This window comes from Etheostoma cragini, chromosome 2 (assembly GCF_013103735.1).
Source record: "Etheostoma cragini isolate CJK2018 chromosome 2, CSU_Ecrag_1.0, whole genome shotgun sequence".
NCBI lineage: Eukaryota > Metazoa > Chordata > Actinopteri > Perciformes > Percidae > Etheostoma > Etheostoma cragini.
In genome coordinates this window covers 24741730-24763922 of record NC_048408.1, presented here as the reverse complement: position 1 = coordinate 24763922, position 22193 = coordinate 24741730, and the positions used below count along the sequence as shown (strand labels likewise).

Here is a 22193-nt window from a genome sequence, read left to right as displayed (position 1 = left end):
TTTGCCAATCACATTGTGTATAGAGTCAGTGGGTGGGCTTGACATGAGGACGGCAGAGTTGTGACAGGATTGTGTGATTTCCCTGCTACTTGAAAACAAAGAAGGCAGATGGCACACAAAGTCGCAACAGGTAAAGCCTGCTGAAAAATGTGAGATGTAACAAAATTAAATATATCACTTTGAACACAGAATATTGGAAAAACTTAGCTAGCTGAAGAGAGGGAAAGTGGGACTGTGTGTGTGTGTGTGTGTGTGTGTGTGTGTGTGTGTGTGTGTGTGTGTGTGTGTGTGTGTGTGTGCAAGTGTGTAGGTGTGTATGAATTGGTGAACATGTAGCAGAGCTGATCCTATCAGACTCTTGTCAGGCCCTGTTTGGGCTTTCTACATAAACCTCTGAGCAAAGAGACTTGTGTTGCACTTACACTTTCCTGTCTATATGTCTTTAACTCATATACACACACACACACTGCCAGTCTCTTCCTGTTTTCCTCTGTCTTTCTACATTTCCCCTTTTCTCACATCATTAGTCTCCCCATGTCTGTACTTGCTTTCTCCCTCGAGCTCAGTGAGGATTTAGGCCTCTTCTCCTCCTAGACTCACCTACATCCTTTCATCCTGTTCCCTCCTCTCACCCTCCTCTTTTTCTTCTCTCTCTCTCTCTCTCTCCCCCACCTCCTTGCTTAACCTGCTTCCTGAGCCCAAAAAATAAACCCACACACACAGACATGCACAAACTGACACATTACACACTGTGCACACCCGCATACAGAATCAAGCCCAAACTCATCTGCAGCAAGCAGCACAACATCTAATCCTTATGCTTGGGGAGGAGGGGGACCTTGCAATCATTCCTGCTCTTTTTTTGACCACCATTCATTCTCTTTTCTCTTCTCTTATTCAATCATTTATTCCACCCTTTAATGCGTGCCCAGCCTCCCACTGCTGTTGCTTTTGAGGGCGGGAATCGAACTGCTACCTCTTTTTGGACCTGGCTTGTCTAGTCTAGTGGTTGTCACGCGTGTACCTCGAAAATGCACGCAGACTGACTTGAAACCACAAAAGACAATTTCACTAATGGGCACACCTTCTCCTGAAAGAGGGAAATAAAGTGGTGTATCTGGTCGGGATAAAAACCTAATGCCTGTAAGCTGTGTGTGACACATGACTGAATGCCACTGGTCTTAAAGTGATGATAGCCGGTGATGCTGCTGTCCTGCTGCGCTGGACGCTGCTGCCGCCCTGTGGCCACCCACCTGAACCGCAACCTCTCTTCTATAATGACCATCAGATTATTATTTTTTTTGATGAATTGCATCACGACCCTCCCTTACACACCATCACCACCTCTACCTCCTCTTTCCATCCACCCCCACCACCACCACCACCATCACCACCATCACTACCACAACCCCTCCTCCCTGGATTGGATAAATATTGCTGGAAGATATATAACGTGTTGCTATGGTGATCAGCTCATGTTTTTTTTTTTTTCATGGCATTTGTGGAAGACAGGGACATGCTGGTGCGCAGGGAGTTCTGAAAATCTGAAAACGTGTGTGTGTGTGTGTGTGTGTGTGTGTGTGTGTGTGTGCACGCAAGCTTGTTTATGTTTGAGAGAAAAGGATAGAGGGTGAGAGAGAGGGGAGGGGATCTCCATTTGAAGAGGAGGAACATTCACAAAAACATAGCAGACCCAAAAATAGGAGACAATCTCTCAGACCTTGGGTTTTCATGCACACCACGCACCGCTCACCTACCGTAGCCTATGTGCACCAAACTAAGAGCCCTGACTAGCAGCCTTCTCTGGGGAAGGTTTAACCTCTCTTCCTCCTCCTCTTCTCTTTCCCTGTCTCCTCCATCACCTCTCCATTTCCCACCCCTGCTCTCCGGCTGCTCCATCTCTCTGGGGACAAATTCTCAGTCTGCCTGATTGGCTTCTGTTTATGTGCATGTGCTAATGTGTTTGTGTGTGTGTGTGTGAGTGTATAAGCATGCTGTCCTCTATCAATTAGCGCAAGCTGGTGCAGCAATTAACATTCCCCATTGTGTTTATGCTGTGTACGGCATCGCACATGCACACAAGGGATAACTAGTGCATCATTGATCGCCAGCTGTCTGCCATTGAAGACTCCCTAATGGTCAAGCCCACACAGACAATTGCTATGATGAAACGGACGTTTATGTATGTGTGTGTTAGTAATGGTTCACAAGACACACCACCAACTCTCTTTCAGAGCAGACGGCATCCTAGACACCTATCTGTGTGTGTGTTTATGAGGACATGTGTAAGCTGATACCAGTGCAGCCCAGATGGCCATCTTCGAGGGGTTTTCTGGAACATTCAGACACTTGTTGCTTCTCGTCATGTCTCTTTCTCTCCCTGTCTCTCTCTCTCTTTCTCTCTCTCTCACACACACAAACACACATGCACAGTGCTTCTTTTGAAGTGTGAAACAGCTTGCGGTCAGCTCTGCTTCTCTTCCATAGTTCCATCAAATAGCAGGCTTTAGAGCCTTCAGACACATGATGAAACAAAAACAACCGTGCAGTGTTAGCTGAGAAAAGTAAGAGCAGATATTCTCTCTGGATGTTGGGGATGGACAGCGCAGGTCTTTATCGTCCTCTGTGGTAATTGAGTGGTAGAGTCAGGGGATCAAATAGTGGCATACACTTGGGCAAGTCTAAAAAGTTGACTCAAAAGTGCTGTTGACCTGGTAGCTTTCCTCCAGCAAATCAAAGGCTGTGTCACATCATTTGTTACGGTCGTGGTGTTTCTTTGGCAGTGATTTAATGGAGATAGACAGCTGTGCTTAGTTTCCCAGAGCTTTTATGTGTGGGCTGGCACTGAGGTCAACCTGGCTGTCAGATCCAAGATAGACATGGAACTAAATACCTGCAAAGATTTTTGCTATGAAAGGGAAAACACAATTTTTGGCTTACTTAAGCAGTCCCTCGAGGATTTCACGGCCTTTCTTTAAGATTGTTGAGGCCCAAAATGCCAGATTTTAAGGCAGCTTTTGTAAAGAATTGCAACATAAGTTTCGATGTCTCTTGTTTTTTTGTTGCCGTTAAGTTGCAAGAGACAGTGAAAATTGCAACAACAAAAAAGTTGCGATATTTGTTGTTGTATTCTTCTTAAAAAAAAAAAGGAATCTTGTTTTGGGGAGAAAAAAATTACTCTGGGCTGAGATTTCCTAGTAACTTTACCCAAAAGGCTCAGGATGCTGAAAATGTTGGTATAATATAAAAAAGGCTGGCAGATTTACAACAAAAAATTATTTGTTGAACAATCCAATGTAAACGTATCTGTCAGTGGCTTGTTAATCTTTTCATTGTTAGTTAACTTCCTTTCTTGGCCTGGGACACGTTCACACGGTTTGATAAAGGACATTAGGACTTTAATTTAACATTGCACTTACATTAACAAGCAAAGCTGTCCTCAATTTAGGTCATCCTACATGTCTCATCTCTGGGTTTTCCTGCATCCACCGTGTGTGTTTGTGTGTGTGTGCGCATCAGTTGCGGGGGAACTGAGCAGCAGTCCCACCGGCTGCAGAGAGCAAACTGGATTGAGACAGCAGCAGCTGTCAGCAACTTTAGAATGAAAAATCCTTACAGGATACATTGATGAATTGTCAAAATGTATACAGGTTGGCATGAAGATCTGAAATGTTTTGCACGATTTTTGGTGTGCATTTTGTTGGTCATTGTGTGATGTTCGAGTCAGACACATCTTGTCTTTGCGTTATTATGGTCACACGTGATTTCTAGGCAAGTCTCACCCTATAAAGCAGCCTGATTGGTTGTGGTTAGGCATTGACCTCGAGTGGTTATGGTTAGGATAGATGATTGTTTAGGGGATAGGACCTGAAGAAATGGGGTTACATTACCTTTTGTAAGCATGGATGCCTGGTCAATAGTAGTGTGTGAATGCTACTGCCCTAGAAGTTGCAGGTTGCATAATAACAGGAACAAAAAAATAAATTTGGCGCACCAACCTGGTCTCTCTCCCGCTTGGTAATTGGCTCTCATCATCACATACTGATGCAAAGTCTGGCATGTGAGACTGCTGTGATTGGTTGAAGTTGCGGGGAACTCCAGTTATTGGTCAAATTTGTGGTAAAGTTGCAGTGATTGGTCGAAATTGCGAGTCGCACTGAATTCACGGTGATTGGTTGAATTGGGGTGAATTGGTGTGATCGTGACATCGCAATGTCCTTGATAAAGGAACCGCACGAAAGTTGACTGAGGGCAAGGAGGGGTCCGAAAAGGGACAGGTAGGCCTGTTATATTTTTTCTTTTGGCTGAAGGGGGGTATTCTGAATTTCTAGGGAGAGCAGGATAGGGTCTTATTATATTCTCACCTTAGACATGTGGCATGCTCAGTTCATTATCCCAAATTTCCAATCACACTTCTGCTGTTCATCAATGGCAAACTTTTTGTTCCATTAAGATACCGAGGCTAAAAGTTGAGTAACGTTATTTTCTTGTATTAAAGGGGCGCTATGCAGTTTGGGCCATTTCTTTGTTTTTTGCTCGCAAGAGATTATTACAGATTCTGAACAGATATTCGACAGCTCCTATGTTTATTTGTGTCTGACTCCTCACTTGATCAGTCTGCCGTTTTTGCCCGACAATGCTTTCTGCTTCTTTTTTGCGGGCTCAACCATGACTATAATGTGGAAAAACTCCATCACTACTTTGTTCCTGAATGGGCATGTGTGCAGTGCCGTGAAGTAATCTGTTACGTCGCGAGACCTGATGCTTCGGCAGGCGACTCGCAAGCCCAAAGTTGCAAGGTTTTTTTTCTTCTCACAGGCGCTAAGGGAGAGCAAGACGACCACCATTCAACCCAAAAAAAGTCATATAATCTTTTCAATGACTCCGAAGCTGTTCAGTTAAGGTAAATTAAGTTATAAAAACTGCATTGTTCCCCTTTAAATAGAGGGCTTTCTGAAGGCCTAAGAGAAAACAGGTTCAGCTCCCCTCCCCAATCCAATAATTTTCATACAGTCCCACATAAATCACAAAATTGCTTTCCATCAAGAACCATAAAACAAGAAAGCACTCCACCATGATTGCTTCAAATTTAATAATAGCTTAATTTGATATTTTTATTGTAAAAAAACATTTAATTTCTAATCAGCATTGGGAACCAGATCTACATGTAATGACAGACATGCTGGTGGCTTTTTGGAAAATTCCTAAATCAAAGGAGGAATTTGCTGAACTGTAGTGTCAGACTGTCAACTGCTAAGTAATGATTAGTGTAAACGGTCATGTTGCCATTGTGTATTGAGATTTAGCATTTGCTGTGAGATGAGGTGTGCGTGCATCGTCAACATTTTGACAAATAGAACTTGCAAACATTTTGGCAACACAGTTATAGGAAAACGGCTTTGGGTATCGACTTTTTATATATTGATTATGTAGGCTTTATTTTCCAAATCAGGTAAAGACTGAAGGAAATGTTATGAAAAAAAATTGTGTGAGAATATCTGTGTAACTGTTACACAAAAAGATAATTTTGCTTCAAGGCCTTGTGGTTGGGAGAGTTTTTTTGCTAACCTTAGCCACAGTTGGGAACTTTTTGACAGTGTATGTATGGTTCTATTTCATGTCACTGCTTCCAAATTTGATATAAAAGGTTTACAGCGAATTGTTTAGTTTTGAACACTACTGATCAAAATCTCGTTTTCATGTTCAATATTTTATTATCTATCTATAAACACGTAATTGTAGGGCCCCTGTCAATGTGTTTAGCAGCACAAGATTCCTTCTTCAAAGAAAGTAGTCTGCATCGCCCCCATGTGGATACAAGGTTGAACTACACACTAGACTCAGACAAGGCGTTTGTTGACAACCTGTTTACACAAAACACTAAGATATTTCAATCAGGGGAGACTTTGTTGCAGATATGCAAAGATTTAGTAGTACATGCATACATTTGGTACATGCATAATATGAAATGTACAGTCTTTGGAGATTAGACTCGTTACGAAATTATATTTCTTAAAGGGTTAGAATGCCAAAACATAATCCCCCGATGGAGTCTAGACCCTTATGGAGGTGTGAGGAGCCCAAGACCAAACTCTGAGCAGGCACAGGGATAGATAATAGCTAAAACTGAGGGTTTTCAACTAATTAGCACCTTTTTATCCTTTCATTTTTGAGACTGGCCTAGGGGTAATTCATAGAAATGTGGGAGTAACGATTATCCTGCACTGAAATAAGACCTTACCAAGCAGATGGTGTACAGTAAAACACCAAATACAACATGAAGTAAAATCAGACTACTTAGACAAAAGCTTGTTTGTTTTTTTAATGTCAGAATTGTTATTGTACATGGACATCCCAATGGACTTGCACTTCTTTTTACAATATGTACCACATATAACTGCACCTACATGTTATTTACACACATTAGACAAGATTGTATCACAAAGCAGTGTGCGAAATAAGCAAAACAAGTGCCCAAAGCCTTGCTGAACCTTCACACTGAATAGTCCATATGTTGGCTAAGCGAAGTAGAATACTACAGCTAACTGCCCCATGTAATTTAATAATTTTTTCAAATGAAATCACAAGTGTGAAAGTGTTGGAACTCTTAAATACCAGAGACAAAATGACAATACACCAGTTTGTTCTTATTGAAGGGCCAAATGTGAACAAAGTAGGTAAAACACAGGCTTTGTCAAATGTATTTTGATGCAGACAGGAAAACGGTGTATATTTGGATTATTTGTAAACATGACAATAGTTATGAGCAACAGTGTGAGTTGAAACTTGCAAATAATAATGCAGGATATGGGTACTTAAGCAACTCTTTCTTGGAAAGCATTTTACTTATCTCAATACTCAAATTGTCAGCTACGTCTGACAGGAATGGTAGTCACCATTATCGTGTTGTAGTGTGGTCAAGTAGACTGACCTGCTTTGTGATAAAACCTTGGTGTGGCTGCAAAGAGCAACTAAAAAGAAATAGGATGAAAGTTAAACAGGAACATCATTCGGTCATGTGGGTGCTGACACACACACACACACACACACACACACACACACACACACACACACACACACACACACACACACACACACACACACACACACACACACACACACACGGCAACGATAAGTACAACACAGTAAGTGGCAGTTCTGAAGTCATATACGCAAACACACCGAGCAGCAGCAGAATGAAATACACACGCTTGCAAGCATTTTGAGTTGGGCCACACGGCGAGGAGGTGGTTCAGCCTCACGGGGACCCAGGTTTCAATCCAGTCTGGTTTGGCCAGCACTCCACAGATGAGGAGAAAAAGTATGCACAAGCAATGAAGGGAACAGAACTGCAAACAGTAGGCAACAGCCCGGTTCATCTGATTATTGGATATGAACAACAAAAGGAGCCTGGCCAAATAAACTGTCTAACTCAACATCTGCCATTTAAGGATTCCAAATGTGATGTGTGCTTGCTTCTTTGTGTTGCTCTACTGGGGGCAATCAAACAGGAAAGAACATCTGAAAAAACAACATAGCTATAGAAAGGATGTGTGAGACAACAGGGGGGTTGAAAGAAAAATAAAAGTGAATAAATGTGTGGATTGGTAATTGTTAAGTTTATTTGTAGCATTGCAACTAAGGTGAAAAGGAGGAAGATTTCAATGGTTGGCCAAGGCATCAGTCCTCATCAGCTGTCCAGTCGGCCACCAAGGAGAGGACAACGGAGGGATAAGTGGTGTAGGAAAAGTTCAGAGCATCCTGTTACGTTTATGAGTAGGTGAGTCTGTGATGACATCACTACAGGGGGCAGGGCCTCGTTTACGATTGGCTGTTGAATCCAAATGGAGCGCCATCTCCTCGGCAATGAAGGTGTTGAGGTCCACATCATGAAGACCATTCCTACGACGACTAAGAGGTTGGGCAGGGTGAGTTGGTGAACCAGGAGGACCCGAACGCACAGAAATGCTTGCCATGGCACCACTAAGGCCTGGAATGAAAAGAACAAAAAATGAAACCATTGCAAACTGTATAAACTCTTGCGTCTGATTCTTATATTGCAACTGCTTTCTCCTGAACATGGCATCTTGACCTACCATGCAGTGCTATGGCCTCTCTGAAAGGCTGCAGGTCAGTCTCCACAGAGCTACCTGTCTCTGAGGGTGATGGTCGGCTTCCAGACACCATAGCAACCCTTGGAGGGGCGCGAGCTGTCCGTGGAGGGGGAACTTTGCCACACAGGAAGCTGATGAGGTCCTCGCGCCTGATAGTTCTCCTGCGTTTCGTAACCCATGCGATCACATCCTTATTCCTGCGCTGGTGGCCTAAGTGGATGCCCAGATCATAGCTCCGTTGGCGGGCTTCCGTACTCTCTGAAGACACAAGTGTTTTTTAGTAAACCTGGACACCACCACCAAATACCATCTACACATCTCATTTACGTGTTATTATGAATCCCATCACTCCTTTTGGCAAAATGCACCCTGCATAGCAGCTGAGGGGTTAGGCATTGACCTCAAGTGCTTAGGCTAGCCCATTGGTCCGGAGATAGGAACTGAACGTGTGAACTGCACAATACTAGCGCTTGAATGCTACCCAGGGCATCTTGCCAAGAAAAGTAGTGGGATTCATAATAATGCCTGGTAATAATGTAATGGTAATAATTTACATACAGTACTTCCTGGACCTTGTATAAAATGCAACTAAAACAGACAGTAAACCACAAGATGGTTAATAGTCAAAGTTACTTGCCTTTATACAGGTTAGTGACAGCTGTGGCTGCATTCTGGAAGGGCACCCAGAGAGAGAGGCCTTGCTGCTGACATACTCTATCTGTTAATTAAATTCAAAAAGTTAGTCAGATTGTCATAACTTTGTCATTGGTATTATATAAACCCCCACTCCACTTCAAGCTTAAATTTCTTCTTTAGAGAAGTTCAAGTCTAAACAGTCATAAATTGGCTGTTAAAATACAACTGCGCTTGTGTAAACTAACAGGGGATGGTATTTTTTAGAGGAGAGCATTTTCAAACTCAGACTTAATCGTATAACTTCCTTAACACATCCAAGGCCTCATTATACCTACCTATATCTAAAAATGAATTCCAATGGTGGTATGAAGAGTATTGATAAAGAACAGAGCTGTTAACAAAACACAGCTATACAAAGAACTGCTAAGTTTAGCTAAGAATTGGGTTTACCCAAACATACAGAGTAATTCTCCACTAATGATTATTTCATAATATTTACTGCATGTCCTTGCATCTAATCTGCAGGAGCTGTGTAATAATAAACTTTATTTTATTTCAGACCCAGGGGGATCCATATCAAAATAAGAACATATACAAACACAAAAATACAAAATACAAAAATACAAAAAAACAAAAAAAAACAAAACAAAGCCTTCCACAATGTTCAGTGTCTAGTATACAGACATGTCCGCCAATGGTTCCACAATCTGGAGGAGAATCTGATAGAACTACGTACAGGGTTAGCCAAGACAGTGATTATGTCATTTTCTGACTCAGATACCCTACACATAAATCTATACGTAAATCTATATGTGTATGGGGTTTCCTCTACAAATGACTAGCTGGTGTTCCATTTTCTGAAAATACAGCCATGTTACGGTGTGAACGTAGGCTTACATTAAGAGGAGCATGGAAGCAGAAGCATTTTGACAAGCAGGATTTACAAAGTATGTTTAACAATTGGGGAACAAAGCCATGTGAGTCATTCTACACCCAGAAAATATAACTTAAGCTAATGGTCAAATCTAAACAACCATGATGTCACCATTTTAAATATAGACTATTCAAATGGATGGCCACGTTTATTTCCGTTTCAGTATGAACTGATAGCAGAAGTTGACAGGAAACGAAGTTATTTCTAAACAACACAATGTCAGTGTTATGTATGTGTAACACTCAGCATGGCTGAACGAGTCTTGAACAAAAAAAGGTTTACTTTAACCCTATCGCCATTTTGTTCTGGATTGTAACAACAATGCAGTCATCTGCAAAAGTCCATAGGACAGTTTTGGAATCAAAATGTTTTCGTGTCGTTACTTATCAAAACCCACCACACCACTGCGACAATAAACTATCGCTGCGTTTTAGATCGTCAACAAACGAGTTGTTTTCAGTCCGCAAACTCCTCCCTGTGTATCGCCATTTTGACGAGATATGTAACTGTTAACGGGTGGACAAAAAAAACATATTAGTGCCATGTTAGGTCCAAACACGACGAATGTATGTGCAGTGATGAGGCACACCGGTGATTTAGCCGGTAGTTTGAGATTAATTTATTAATGCGTCTAGTTCAGGAAGACTTGACAGCTCAGGCCACTGTGAGCCAGATTCAGCCCCGTTGTCTCACACTCTGACACGGTGACCGGCTGCTCGAGTTAGCAGTGGGCTAACGTTAGCTTCCATCGGCAACGAAACAGGGTTACGCAGAACCATCTATTGTATACACAATTTAAGAGAATACACATCGTGGTGTCACCTAACAACCACGGAAACAAACACCGCTAGTTATGCTGTGTAGAAACAGCTGTGCGTAGCTAACACTGTTAGCCTCGCCAGTGCCCTTTGTGTCTCTTTCGGCTAGCAAGATTAGCTTTCATAAGATCTGACAGTTAACGTTAGCTTGCTGTGACTTTAACTTCTGTATCTTTGGTACAGACCTTTGTAGAGCTGAGCCACAGCAGTGGCCGAGTTCTGAAAGAGGTGCCACAGTTTCTGTTGGCTTTGTTCCGTCTCCTCTTCGTTTGGATCTTCCCGTTCGGCCTCTGCTAAGCACTGCCGTTCCCATTTGGAGAACCAGTGTTCGGGGCCGTGCTCTTGGATCTCCGCTTCTCTCTCCTCCTTCTTCTCCTCCATGGCTAACGTTAGGCGTTAGCTAGTAGATTATAAGCTAAAGTTAGCTTTCGTGTGAAATGTAGTTAGGATTGTTGGTTTCCCGAATATACCTAATGGTCTTTCTTCAGTTTACTATAGGATAAATACGTTACACAACTCCAACAATCTATAGAAAAGAAAAAACTACTGCTGCTAAAGTAGCATTATAACGTCTTAAACTGCGCCTGCACGCCCAGTGTAAAACACACCAAACTAAAGGAACACGATGACAACACCTAAGAATTTCTGGTGCTAGTCACGCCCATTTTCTCTCTGTGCTGAAACGCAATTGGCTGCAGGAAGTTTCTAGGCCGTACTTGGTGCTAAACACGAAGCCTGATTGGACAACCGCAAAAAAGAGAAAAGGTCAGAGAAAAACAAAGTTGATCCCACCCACAATGTTCTCTCCAGCATGCCATACGGCATTCTGTACAGCAGGGGCCAGCCTGTTCATGAAAATGTAGGCCATGGTCAAAACAAAGTATAGAAGGACACCAAGGCAACAGCAACATTACGGTTGATAGGTTTAACACCCTCGACCAAAACACCTTCATCAAAAAACTACTTTATTCTAAGAACAGTAATGCAAATTAAATAGAAATATACAGACATGATAGTAGAACAGAAACTATTTGGTTACTTCATGAAAACTCTTCAAAAGTATACCTGATTAAGTAACGCCCCTAAACGAGCCATGTCAGTCTGAGGCTGCTTTTCATTGTTAAAGCAATCCTTAGTTTCAAGACTATAGAACTTGCCACCGGGGCCAAGGGACAAATATGGGATCATGCTGAATGCCCACTGTAACCCAGAAATCTGAAAAATCACATTTTGTGTTGTGGCATATACAACAAATGTGTCTCCTGTTTATGTGCATTACAATAAATACAGTGCAGAAGTCAAAAGTCATAAAATAATATTTGCAATAGTAAAACATGAAAAGATATTCAAGATACATATACCTGTTTTTAAGGAAGAACTGTACAGTACAGAGCTACTGCAGTATTTCAAGAGGAAAAGAGTCATAAAGTTAGAAATCTAATTCAGTAATGTCCATAATGCTGAAATATTTACCAAAAGTTACCCATAATTAACCATCACAAGCTGCACAGCAGACCAATTGAGGCTGTAGAAACCAAACCCCTGAGCAGATAGAACAAGTCATTGCTTATTAATTCAGTGTTTAATTTTTAAGGTTAGTGTTAACTTCTTTTCAAAAGGCACATTGTGTTGTGCATTCTTAATGATAAAAGACATGCTTTTAACTTTGTTGTAACAGTTAGTAGCCTTTCAGTAGCAAAGGCCCTTTACTGTTTTCAATGTGACAAAACCAGGCCCATAAGTAACTGGACTGGCCTGCAGAAACCCTTGACCTTAACCCCATCTTCCCCCAACCCCATCGTTTCACCTTTGGGATGAATTGTTGTGTGAGCCAGTCCTTATTGCCAAACAATAATGCTCCTCATGCTCCACCATGACCCTGAATACAGATGAACTGGAAATGACAATGGATATGAGGATAAAACTTTTCAACTGTCAACTGTTATCATCAATTATTATAACATGGCTTGTGGTGCTTCTTATGTGCAGTTTTTGAGGGGAAAGTTCAATGCCAGAGTATCTTTTTGTGAACAATCACAAGTCAATGGGCTAAGGAGTCAGGGAGTCCAAAGACCAGAGGAGTTTATAACAGAAACTGATTGATTACATGCTCTCTCACCTGTCTCTCTGTCTGACTACGCAGGACTCTGTGTAAGACTTTACTTCTCTCTTTCTTCAAACTCATCTTTCTGACTCATTTTACCTCTCTAGTAGTAACACTGCTGTTTTTGAAGATGTCTAAAGGGGAGCAGATTGTTTGCAGTGTTGACGAGTATTTCCAAGAACGAGGGCCAACTGTCACATTCAGCAACTTGCACTACTGTTTTCATGAGACGAGGTTCTGCCGCAAGAGAGGTCCTGAAAAATACATCCTCAACGATGTGAGGTAGGACATGACACTTACCTGTGAGTGTGTTGTGTGTATGTGTATACCTGTGTGTATACACATACACACATTCAGCATTATATGTAATTGGCTGCATTGTTACTCGGTTGTGACTGTGTGTTAAAGTGCCAGGGCTACCTGTAAGACGTAACACTCCAGGTGCTTCTTTTAAAGCTTTAAAGAAAATCAAAAGGCACCACATTTTACAACATTAGAGATTTCGGTTTCAGTGCAACTTTTCAAGGCTACTGTACTTTGTGTTGTGCAGTTATTGTCAAAACAAACTGTAACAATGAAGATTTTTTTATGAACTATATTGACATCTACTTAAGCACATTTCTGGATTACCCAATGGTAACGCTGAAGTAGAAATAAAAATGAAATATTTATAAACAATAATGCCGCCATGGTTTCATGAATTAAATGCTCTTAGACAGTTTTATATAATCATTGTTAATGATATTAACTAATAATACTATTAAATTGCATCTTATAACTCACACCATACACTATATCATACTATAGTACGTTAATATGCTACACTGTCTAACCACATCATGTACTAGGTAACAGTATTTTGCTATTTTGCTATATTTTTACAGACAAAACTAAGTATCAGTAATTAATCACAGTATATATCATGTTGGTGTACACTGTCTACATTAGAGATCTTCAACAGGGGGTCCTTAGAATTACTACAGGGGGGCCCCCAAAGTTTGTATTATTTTTTTCAAAACTTAAAATGTGTCTGAAAATAAAAATTAACATAAATCTAACATATTACTTGCAAAGGTAAATCAGCCTGTCTATAAAAACAAAACAAAAAAAACATTAAATTTATACAACATTGATAATAGGTTTACTGGCCTACAGGTACAGGGCAGGTAGCCATCCCCAGCTACAGATCAGTCTATGGATTCACTATGCCTACCACATGTTTAACATTAAACATGATGTATAAATATATGAATATGTCAATAATTATTATTTAAATAGCTTAGTGTTGCATGCACCTTTAAAAAGGCATGTGTGGGCTTTAGGCCACCCAACACGTTATTGTAGATACTCAATAAAAAAAACAAAAAGAAGTAGTATAGGGTTGCTGCTCCATCTCTTATTCAGCTAAGGGGTCATTGACCTAAAAAAGTTAAAGACCCCTGGTTTACATATATACTAGACTCGCTGCTATTAACTGTTACCTTTTGGAATACAGGCTCATCTTATCTTATCATAAATGTAAATCTTTAAAGCATAAACATGAGAATGTTGCCATTTAAAGGTTTATATTTGGCTTTTAAAGCTGCTGTATGTAATGGTAATTGGACAGAATGTAGTCTAGATTTTAAAGTGTTCTTTGTAAATAAATGACTTGATTTTATGTTTGGTTGTTGTAGTGGCATCATGAGACCTGGTATGAATGCCATCATGGGCGCCACCGGAAGTGGGAAAACATCGTAAGAAACATGTTCACGTACATGCAAATACACATGCACTGTCTCACACGCATAAACAACCCCAACCACATAACTAGTTTGTTTTTTTGTTTTTTTGTCAGACTCCTGGATGTAATTGCAGGAAGAAAAGACCCAGCTGGACTGAAGCAAGGAAAAATGTTGGTGGATGGCAAAGCCATCACGTCTGAGCTCAGGCTCAGCTCTGCCTATGTGGTCCAGGTACACAAATGCAAACATACAATACACACACATTCTTTGACATTATCATGCTTTGGATTTCTCTGAAAACTTTGTGCGTAAACAATCCATGTGCTTCCAGGATGATATCCTGATGGGCACTCTGTCTGTGAGAGAGAATCTTCTGTTCAGTGCCAATCTGCGTCTCAACCCTCGACATCACTCCTCCTCAGATAAAAAAAACAAAGTAGATGCCATTTTACAAGACCTGGGCCTGACAGACTGTGCAGACACTAAGGTACAGTGACACACACATGCTTATAGCTGAATCAGTCACTGTATATATATCAGTCACTCAGTCGCTAGATCAGTCACTGTAGAGCAGTGTTGGAAAGAGTGCTGCGACATCTTACTCAATCTTAAAGACTGTTACTACCTCATCTTACTTACTCAGTTACAAGCAGAAGTACTTATTTAAAGGTCTACTTGAGCAAATGTATACAGTCACAATAACTGACTTCACTAACCTGACCATAAGACAAAGATAAAGTAAATTGCAGAAATGGCAAAAACAGAACCATTTTATTCTTTTCCTCTAAATTGACAAACTGTGAATGGCTCTTTGGCTGTCCAATGTCCAAAATGTATGGGCGGCAGACATTTTTTTGTACTCTGTAATGATGAACTGCATTTCAACTGTAGCAACGTCCAAAATACTGACATTAAAATAGCCTAAAAACTACATGCACAAAAACAAGTTACTCCTGTACATTAATGGGAGTATTTAGTACTTTCACCCTTGCTGTTCAGCTTAGCTCTTTGTTTGTGTGCGTGCGTGCGTGCATGCATGCATGCATGTGTGTGTGTGTGTGCAGATAGGGACAGAGTTTCTGCGTGGCGTATCTGGAGGTGAAAGGAAGAGGTGCAGCATTGGGATGGAGCTCATCACTTCTCCCTCTCTGCTGTTTCTGGATGAACCGACCACCGGCTTGGATTCTAACACTGCGAATTGTATCATCAATCTACTGCACAGGTACAACACAAGTACACACACAAGATGTATACACAAGATGTAAATAACAACTGAAACATACAATGCTTCTGAAGATGGCGGGGTCAAACACGTACTGTTAACTGTGAGCTTTTTTGCTGATGCCTTGCCTATCAGTAACATTTTTACCCTTTACTGCTGCCTTTATGATGTTTTCTGTAACTATGGATGAAAAACACATGTTACGTTTGTCCAGGCTGTCCAGAAAAGGTAAGACTGTGATCTTCTCCATCCACCAGCCACGCTACTCCATCTTTAGACAATTTGACCATCTGACTCTGATGCATAAAGGGGAGGTGGTGTACGCAGGAGCAGCAGACCATGCACTGGAATACTTTACAAACCTTGGTATGTGTGTGTGTGTGTGTGTGTGTGTGTGTGTGTCTGTCTGTCTATGTGTGTGTCCGGCTATGTGTGTGTTTGTCTATGTGTGTGTGTCCTCGCAAGCATGTTTATGTTTCAGAGAAAAGGATAGAGGGTGAGAGAGAAGGGATTACATTGTATTACCACATGAAGTCCTGATCCTTACATTTAGCTAATTTCTTTTAGAATATTCTACTAATTTTATATAAAATGAAAAATAAACAGATTTTCCATATGGTGAGCTAGTGTTCAATTCAAATTCTTAATTTACCCTCCTTCTTTTTAGGATATTATTTGCTTTATAGAGGCATTTATTACAGTGTTGCGTGTGTGTGTGTGTGTGTGTGTGTGTGTGTGTGTGTGTGTGTGTGTGTGTGTGTGTGTGTGTGTGTGTGTGTGTGTGTGTGTGTGTGTGTGTGTGTGTGTGTGTGTGTGTGTGTGTGTGTGTGTGTGTGAGTGTGTGTGGTTTTGTACAGGCTACCAAATTCAGTCCTTCGACAACCCTGCTGATTTCTTCATGGACATCACAAATGGAGAGGCAAAATCAACATTAAAATCCATTACTGCTGGTAATTGGTAAAAGAATATATGTACAGTATAGAAGGTGTCCAAGTTGAATTGAGTTTAAATTTGTTGTAATGTTAAAAGTTTGAAATGTAGAATGAAACACTAGATGACTAAAATAAATTGTCTTGTTTTCTTTCTGACTAAATCTCATGTTTGTGGAGTTAGTAGGAAGTTAGAGTTGGGAGGCGTTTAGTTTAACTTAGCATGACAACTGGGAGGAGAGGAACCTTAGCTGACCATGTTGAATTTCTGGAATCTGCTTGTTGCCTGGCTCCGCACAGTAATGACAACACTGACAGGGAGTGACTGTTCTCCAAGAAATAGTCACAGCATTTACAATCTTTCTCAAAACGTCAAACTGTTCCTTTAATCAGACTTAGCTTTAAGCTTAGACGCCTGGATCATGTTTTTTACTTGCAAATCACCAAGCCATGAGAAGAGTAAATGCCTGTTAAAATGTTTATCATACTGTCCTTCTCTGCAACATGGCGATGTATAATGGACTCTCTGTCTTTTCACAGTAGAGTGTAAAAACTCATTGGCAACCAAGTACCGACAGTCCCAACTGTGCCAGAATGTGCTTGAGGAGTTGGCCCATGTGGACCAGCACATTGCTGAAGGGGCCAAAGGTCGTGACAAGGCCACAGAATATGTTACCTCCTTCTTCTATCAGGTCAGCCAACTCCGTAATTCAGAAACACATTAAAATGTTAGAGAAAGCATGTTTCTTCCATTTAAAAAACAATATAAAATGATTATCCATTTGAGAAAATCAAAACCTCAGTTGTGATTCATTTTGTGGGTTACCAAAATTGAAGTGAGTTTATGATTTTATGTCACAGAATTTAATGACTGACTGGCAGCCAGGCTGCCCGCTTGTTGAACCCTGTTTATAACTGCCATCATGCTCATAAAAACGTTTTCTGTGTGTGTGCTGTGTGTGTGTGTGTGTGTGTGTGTGTGTGTGTGTGTGTGTGTGTGACAGATGCGTGTGGTGTGTGGCAGGACAGTGCAGAACACTCTGAGAAACCCTCAGACCTCTTATGCCCAGTTGGCTCTCAACATCATCTTTGCAATTCTGGTGGGACTCATTTATTACCAAATGCCCTTAACACTGCCCGAGGCTTTACAGAACAGGTACTGCATGCATAACCTGCAACATAACAGCCAGCCACATTTAAAATAAGTGTATTTTCTCTAAATTCCCCTATGCACACTCTTCCTACTGTAAATGTGTCCTCTTTCCTTAGTGGCATGACAACCGAACAACTTAATCAATAATAGAAGATAGTATCAAAGGTTTTTTCTTTATGGTTTTGAAGATTTTCCTTGTACATTATTGCATGTCGTAGACAGGAACATGTGGTGATGTGGGATCTCCATTTCAGAAAAGGCTGCATAAATAATTGCTTGGGCTGACATTGCAAGAATGACAGAAATGTCAAAAAAAGAATATATATCTTGGCTGAATTCAATTTGAAATATAATAAATTATGTAAGAAGCCTATATAAGAAGCCACAATGTCAAGATGAGGAAACAATTTTTTTGGTGCCGTTATACTCAGAAGTTTATGGGGATAAAACCCAGGTCTGGGTGACCTTTGTTGCCTATGAATTGATAATACAATCTCTCTCTCTCTCTCTCTCTCTCTCTCTCTCTTTCCTGACTACAGGAGTGGAGCGTTCTTCTTCCTTATCATCAACATGGTGTTTGGGAATCTCTCTGCTGTTGAACTCTTTATCAATGAAAGGGCAATCTTCATGTGAGTGAAAGATAAAAGTGTTGTGTGCACAAGGTCCATGGCTACAAATATATTTTGTGCCTGGATACATTTATGAAAATCCTATTTCTCTTTTTAATGCTATTTGAAGGATGAGAGATTCTATATTTTTGTTATGATAAACAAAGATGAAAAGACCAAAACTAACAATTTTTGTCTGTCTCAGTTTTAATTTAAAGGGTAACTACTATTTTTTTCAACCCTATTTTCCTATGTTTTTGTGTCGAAGTGACTGATGGGAACAACAACCTTTGACATTGGTGCAGCAAGACCGATGCAGTTGAGAGCGACAAAACAAGCTACAATGTAAGTTAAGAGGGCAATTGTCCAGCTTGAATTCACCTTTTACAAAACTGCTCGTTTTTCCACTGTCAGACTCAGATTAATATTCAAATTTTCTGACAACATTATGGATAGGTTCCCTTCAGAGATAGGCCTTAAAATCCTCTCTGAGACATTTCTGTATAACCAGAAATTGCTCTGAAGTTGCTAGTGTTAAACCCAGCCGACTCCATTAAAAAAAGCAATACTTTTAGCATGTATAGAGTAAACATATTTTCACATGTTCAGTACCTATACATCTACTAAATAGATGTCTAAAGACTAAAGAGATGTCAGATTAAGTGGCCCGCCCATGGAAAGGCGACCCAAGCAGTTGGGGGTTTGGTGCATCTTGGCAGTGCCCAGGAGGTGAAATGGCACCTCTCCAGCTACCGGTCCACCACCATATTTTGGTCCGCATGTGAACCAGCAACCCTTCAGTTCAAAACCCAACTCCCTATGGACTGAGATACTGCCACTTACATGGAGTATGGTGGGTTTAGAGAATGTAATTTTACATATATTTTAACAAAGGATCATACTCTTTAACAGAAAGGTTGATCTACTTAGAAATCATATACATATTGTTGTCAGACACTTAGAATAATAATCTAAACCTGTCAGTGGCAAAACGAGCATTTTTGTAAAGATGAATACAAGCCGGATAATTTCCCCATTAACTTACATTGTAGCTTGTTTCACAGTTGCTGACTGCAGCGATCTCGCTTAAAACTGGACCAATTCCAAAGATTGTGGTTCCCATCAGTCACTTGGTAGTTACCATTTAAGTACTTTCCTGCTTCCCTTTTCTGTCTGTGGCACTCAGCCTGAGTTGATCCGTCCCTAGAGATTATATGAACCTTTGAAAACAGGCCATGTAGTTTTTGATTTTAAGTAAAAAAGTGAATAAGTTGGAAAACTTTTTTCAGCTCCGGATTAAAAGACATTTAGATGGTGGGATTGAGTCAAAATAAACTACAGTGCGTGTGTTCATTGTATTGAAGGAACATGTCAGCCCATGCAACAGTGTGACTGATTGTGTGTTTTTAACAGTTTATGGAAAACCTTTTACTTTAACATACAGTGTTGTATATTAAAAATGTGATATAAATTGTATCTCTTTGTCAGCAAATAATGTAAATCCTTTACAATCTCCTGTTTTTAACTCTGTCACAATGTATTAATGAGATTCTTTTGTTAATATTTGTTGCAGTCATGAGAACTCCAGTGGCTATTACCGTACTTCGGTCTACTTCTTGTCCAAGATCTTTGCTGATCTCATCCCCAACCGTATCATCCCCATCTTTGTGTTTTCAGCCATAGCCTACTATATGATGGGTAATTCTCACACATACAAGCACATACATACTAATAATACACCCCATATTGGATCATGCAGATGAGGAGACTACCCTGATGCAGAGAACAACAGGTGCTGTTTCATTTGAGTCCTTGAGAGGACTATTGTACCTGATCAGCTGACTTTAGAACTGCATAGATCTCCAAATCCAAGACGTTTCTTTGTCATTTTCTCCAGTTGACTTAGAGTGTGAAAGCAACACATTATGTAATGAATGAGGACGAAACAGTCCAGAATTCTTTCAGCACAGGCTTGGCTGTACCCCAAGGGTCTGGAGAGAGAATATATGGATGACAGAGAGCTGCCTGATTCCACTTTTGTACGTCTTCCTAATTTATTTTCCTACTGTTGATTGCTTTTTGTCAGGAACCTCTCATCTGATCTTGCTGCTATCACCTGACCCCACCAGGGAAACCTGCTCAAAGCAAAAATCCATTCTCATAGTCAATGCTGTCTTCTTGACCAAATGTATTTATCACTCCTTCAGGATTGAAGCCTGCCTTCGAGGCCTTTATCTGTTTTACCCTGACCATGTCTATGGTCAGTCTGGCAGGAGTCAGTTTGGCCTTCCTCGTCTCAGCGAGTGTGTCTTCCTTTGCCATGGCTAACATCCTCATTGCTCTGCCCTTTGTCTTCATGATGGTGAGATGTTGACACAACACACACAAAAAATATACATGATTGGGTTCATAAGGTGTACTATTGAAGATATATAGTTGAATTTTTTTTAAACGTGAGTGTTATTCCCTCTTTTACTTCTTCATCCTCCCATTTTAGGTCTTTGGTGGTTTTCTTGTCAATCTCAATGCTATGCTGATCTGGCTTTCCTGGCTGAAATGGATCAGTATCTTCAGATATGGACTAAATGTAAGATATGGAAAATAAGCAGAGCATGAGCAGAAGGCTGTGGTTGCGAAAAAAAGGGGTCTGTGGGGGTTTGTCTTTATCTGTAGCGAGTAGGGCTGGGTACCGAATTTAATACTTTTTAGGCACAGACCAAACGGCCTCTAAAATGCCTCATTATTCAATACGCAATTTCAATACCTCAGGAGTAAATCATCAGCATCAGTGAGCCAATAAGCATGCAGCATGCTTCTACCAAGATCTAATAATGTTTTTGATTGGATATCTAACGTTACAAAACTATTTTTTTTCTATAAAATTGGTATCGACAGAGCTATTGTTTAGGAACCGGTATTGTTCAGGAACAGGTATTGATGTTACAGTATTGGTATTAGTACCGGTATTGAAGATTTTTTAACCATACCCTGCCCTAGAATCGAGTAAGTTGTTCCACCCAATCTTTGTCTCTCTCAGGCTGCATTCATCAACGAGATGTCAGGACAGTTGTTCTACAGCAACACGACCATGTGAGTGCTGAGCAATAACCTATCCGCTCCTTAAAACACAACAACCTGCACACACACTCATGCGTAAACACTGAACCTTTGTCTGTGCTGCAGTATCCCAGGGGAGCTGTTCCTTAAAAGTCAGGACATCGACTACTCTGTGTGGGGCTTCTGGCAGAACCAGGTGGCTCTGCTGGGAATCATATTGATCTGCATGTTCCTGGCCTACGTACAGCTGCGGCGAATCAACCGCTGGAAATGATGCCCATCTCTTTATGTATCCATAAAACATGCACTGTGTCTTTATCTTGTTTGTTAAACAGGCCTCAGATTAAACACATATAGAAATTACTTTGGTGGGAAAAGGTCCCAAAGGAAAGTGTGATGAAATAAGATTTCAAATGTGATTAATTTATTTCAAATTATTGTTAAACATTACACATGGAATCTCTTGCTCACACACTTGCTTATTAACAAACACACATGTTGTAATACTTGACTCCCAGCGCTAGAGTATGTTGGCTGAATTCAATTTGAAATAAAGTAAATTATATAAGAAGCCATGACGTCCAGATAAGGAAACAACGTATTTGTTGCCGTTATACCCAGGTCTGGGTGACCTTTGCTGCCTATGAATTGATAATCATCTCTCTTTCTCTGTCACACACACACATAAACAAACAAACGTGTTGTAACACTTGACTCCCAGGTGGATAAGCTGCAACTAAGCACACTTGTGTAGACGAGGGAATTACAGTAACCACCAGGCCGACCAAGCTAAGTCCTTACAAAGCTATTTACAGGGAGTGAGACATTAGCCACCCGAAAGGAAAGATGTACAGAATATATGTATTATGGGGAATCTTTTCTGTAAAAAAACTC

The 22193-nt window shown here is 40.6% G+C and overlaps 2 protein-coding genes across 2 annotated transcripts; one reads left to right on the top strand and one right to left on the bottom strand.

Moving 5' to 3' along the window:
* Positions 1 to 7598: 7598 nt before the first annotated feature.
* zgc:77849 (UPF0472 protein C16orf72 homolog) lies at positions 7599 to 11143 on the bottom strand. Its single transcript, XM_034885725.1, has 4 exons — positions 10688 to 11143; positions 8752 to 8832; positions 8097 to 8372; positions 7599 to 7990 (listed from the first exon to the last, which is right to left on the bottom strand). Exons 1-4 carry the CDS (start codon positions 10881 to 10883, stop codon positions 7752 to 7754), a joined length of 792 nt encoding a protein of 263 aa, XP_034741616.1. The 5' UTR covers positions 10884 to 11143; the 3' UTR covers positions 7599 to 7751.
* A 1483-nt stretch (positions 11144 to 12626) lies between these two features.
* On the top strand, positions 12627 to 21665 carry abcg2b (ATP-binding cassette, sub-family G (WHITE), member 2b). Its single transcript, XM_034885550.1, has 15 exons — positions 12627 to 12888; positions 14283 to 14342; positions 14444 to 14561; positions 14662 to 14817; positions 15395 to 15552; positions 15767 to 15918; positions 16410 to 16502; positions 17022 to 17173; positions 17486 to 17637; positions 18174 to 18263; positions 19816 to 19940; positions 20450 to 20604; positions 20740 to 20829; positions 21280 to 21332; positions 21426 to 21665. Exons 1-15 carry the CDS (start codon positions 12737 to 12739, stop codon positions 21571 to 21573), a joined length of 1854 nt encoding a protein of 617 aa, XP_034741441.1. The 5' UTR covers positions 12627 to 12736; the 3' UTR covers positions 21574 to 21665.
* The last annotated feature ends 528 nt before the right edge of the window (positions 21666 to 22193 follow it).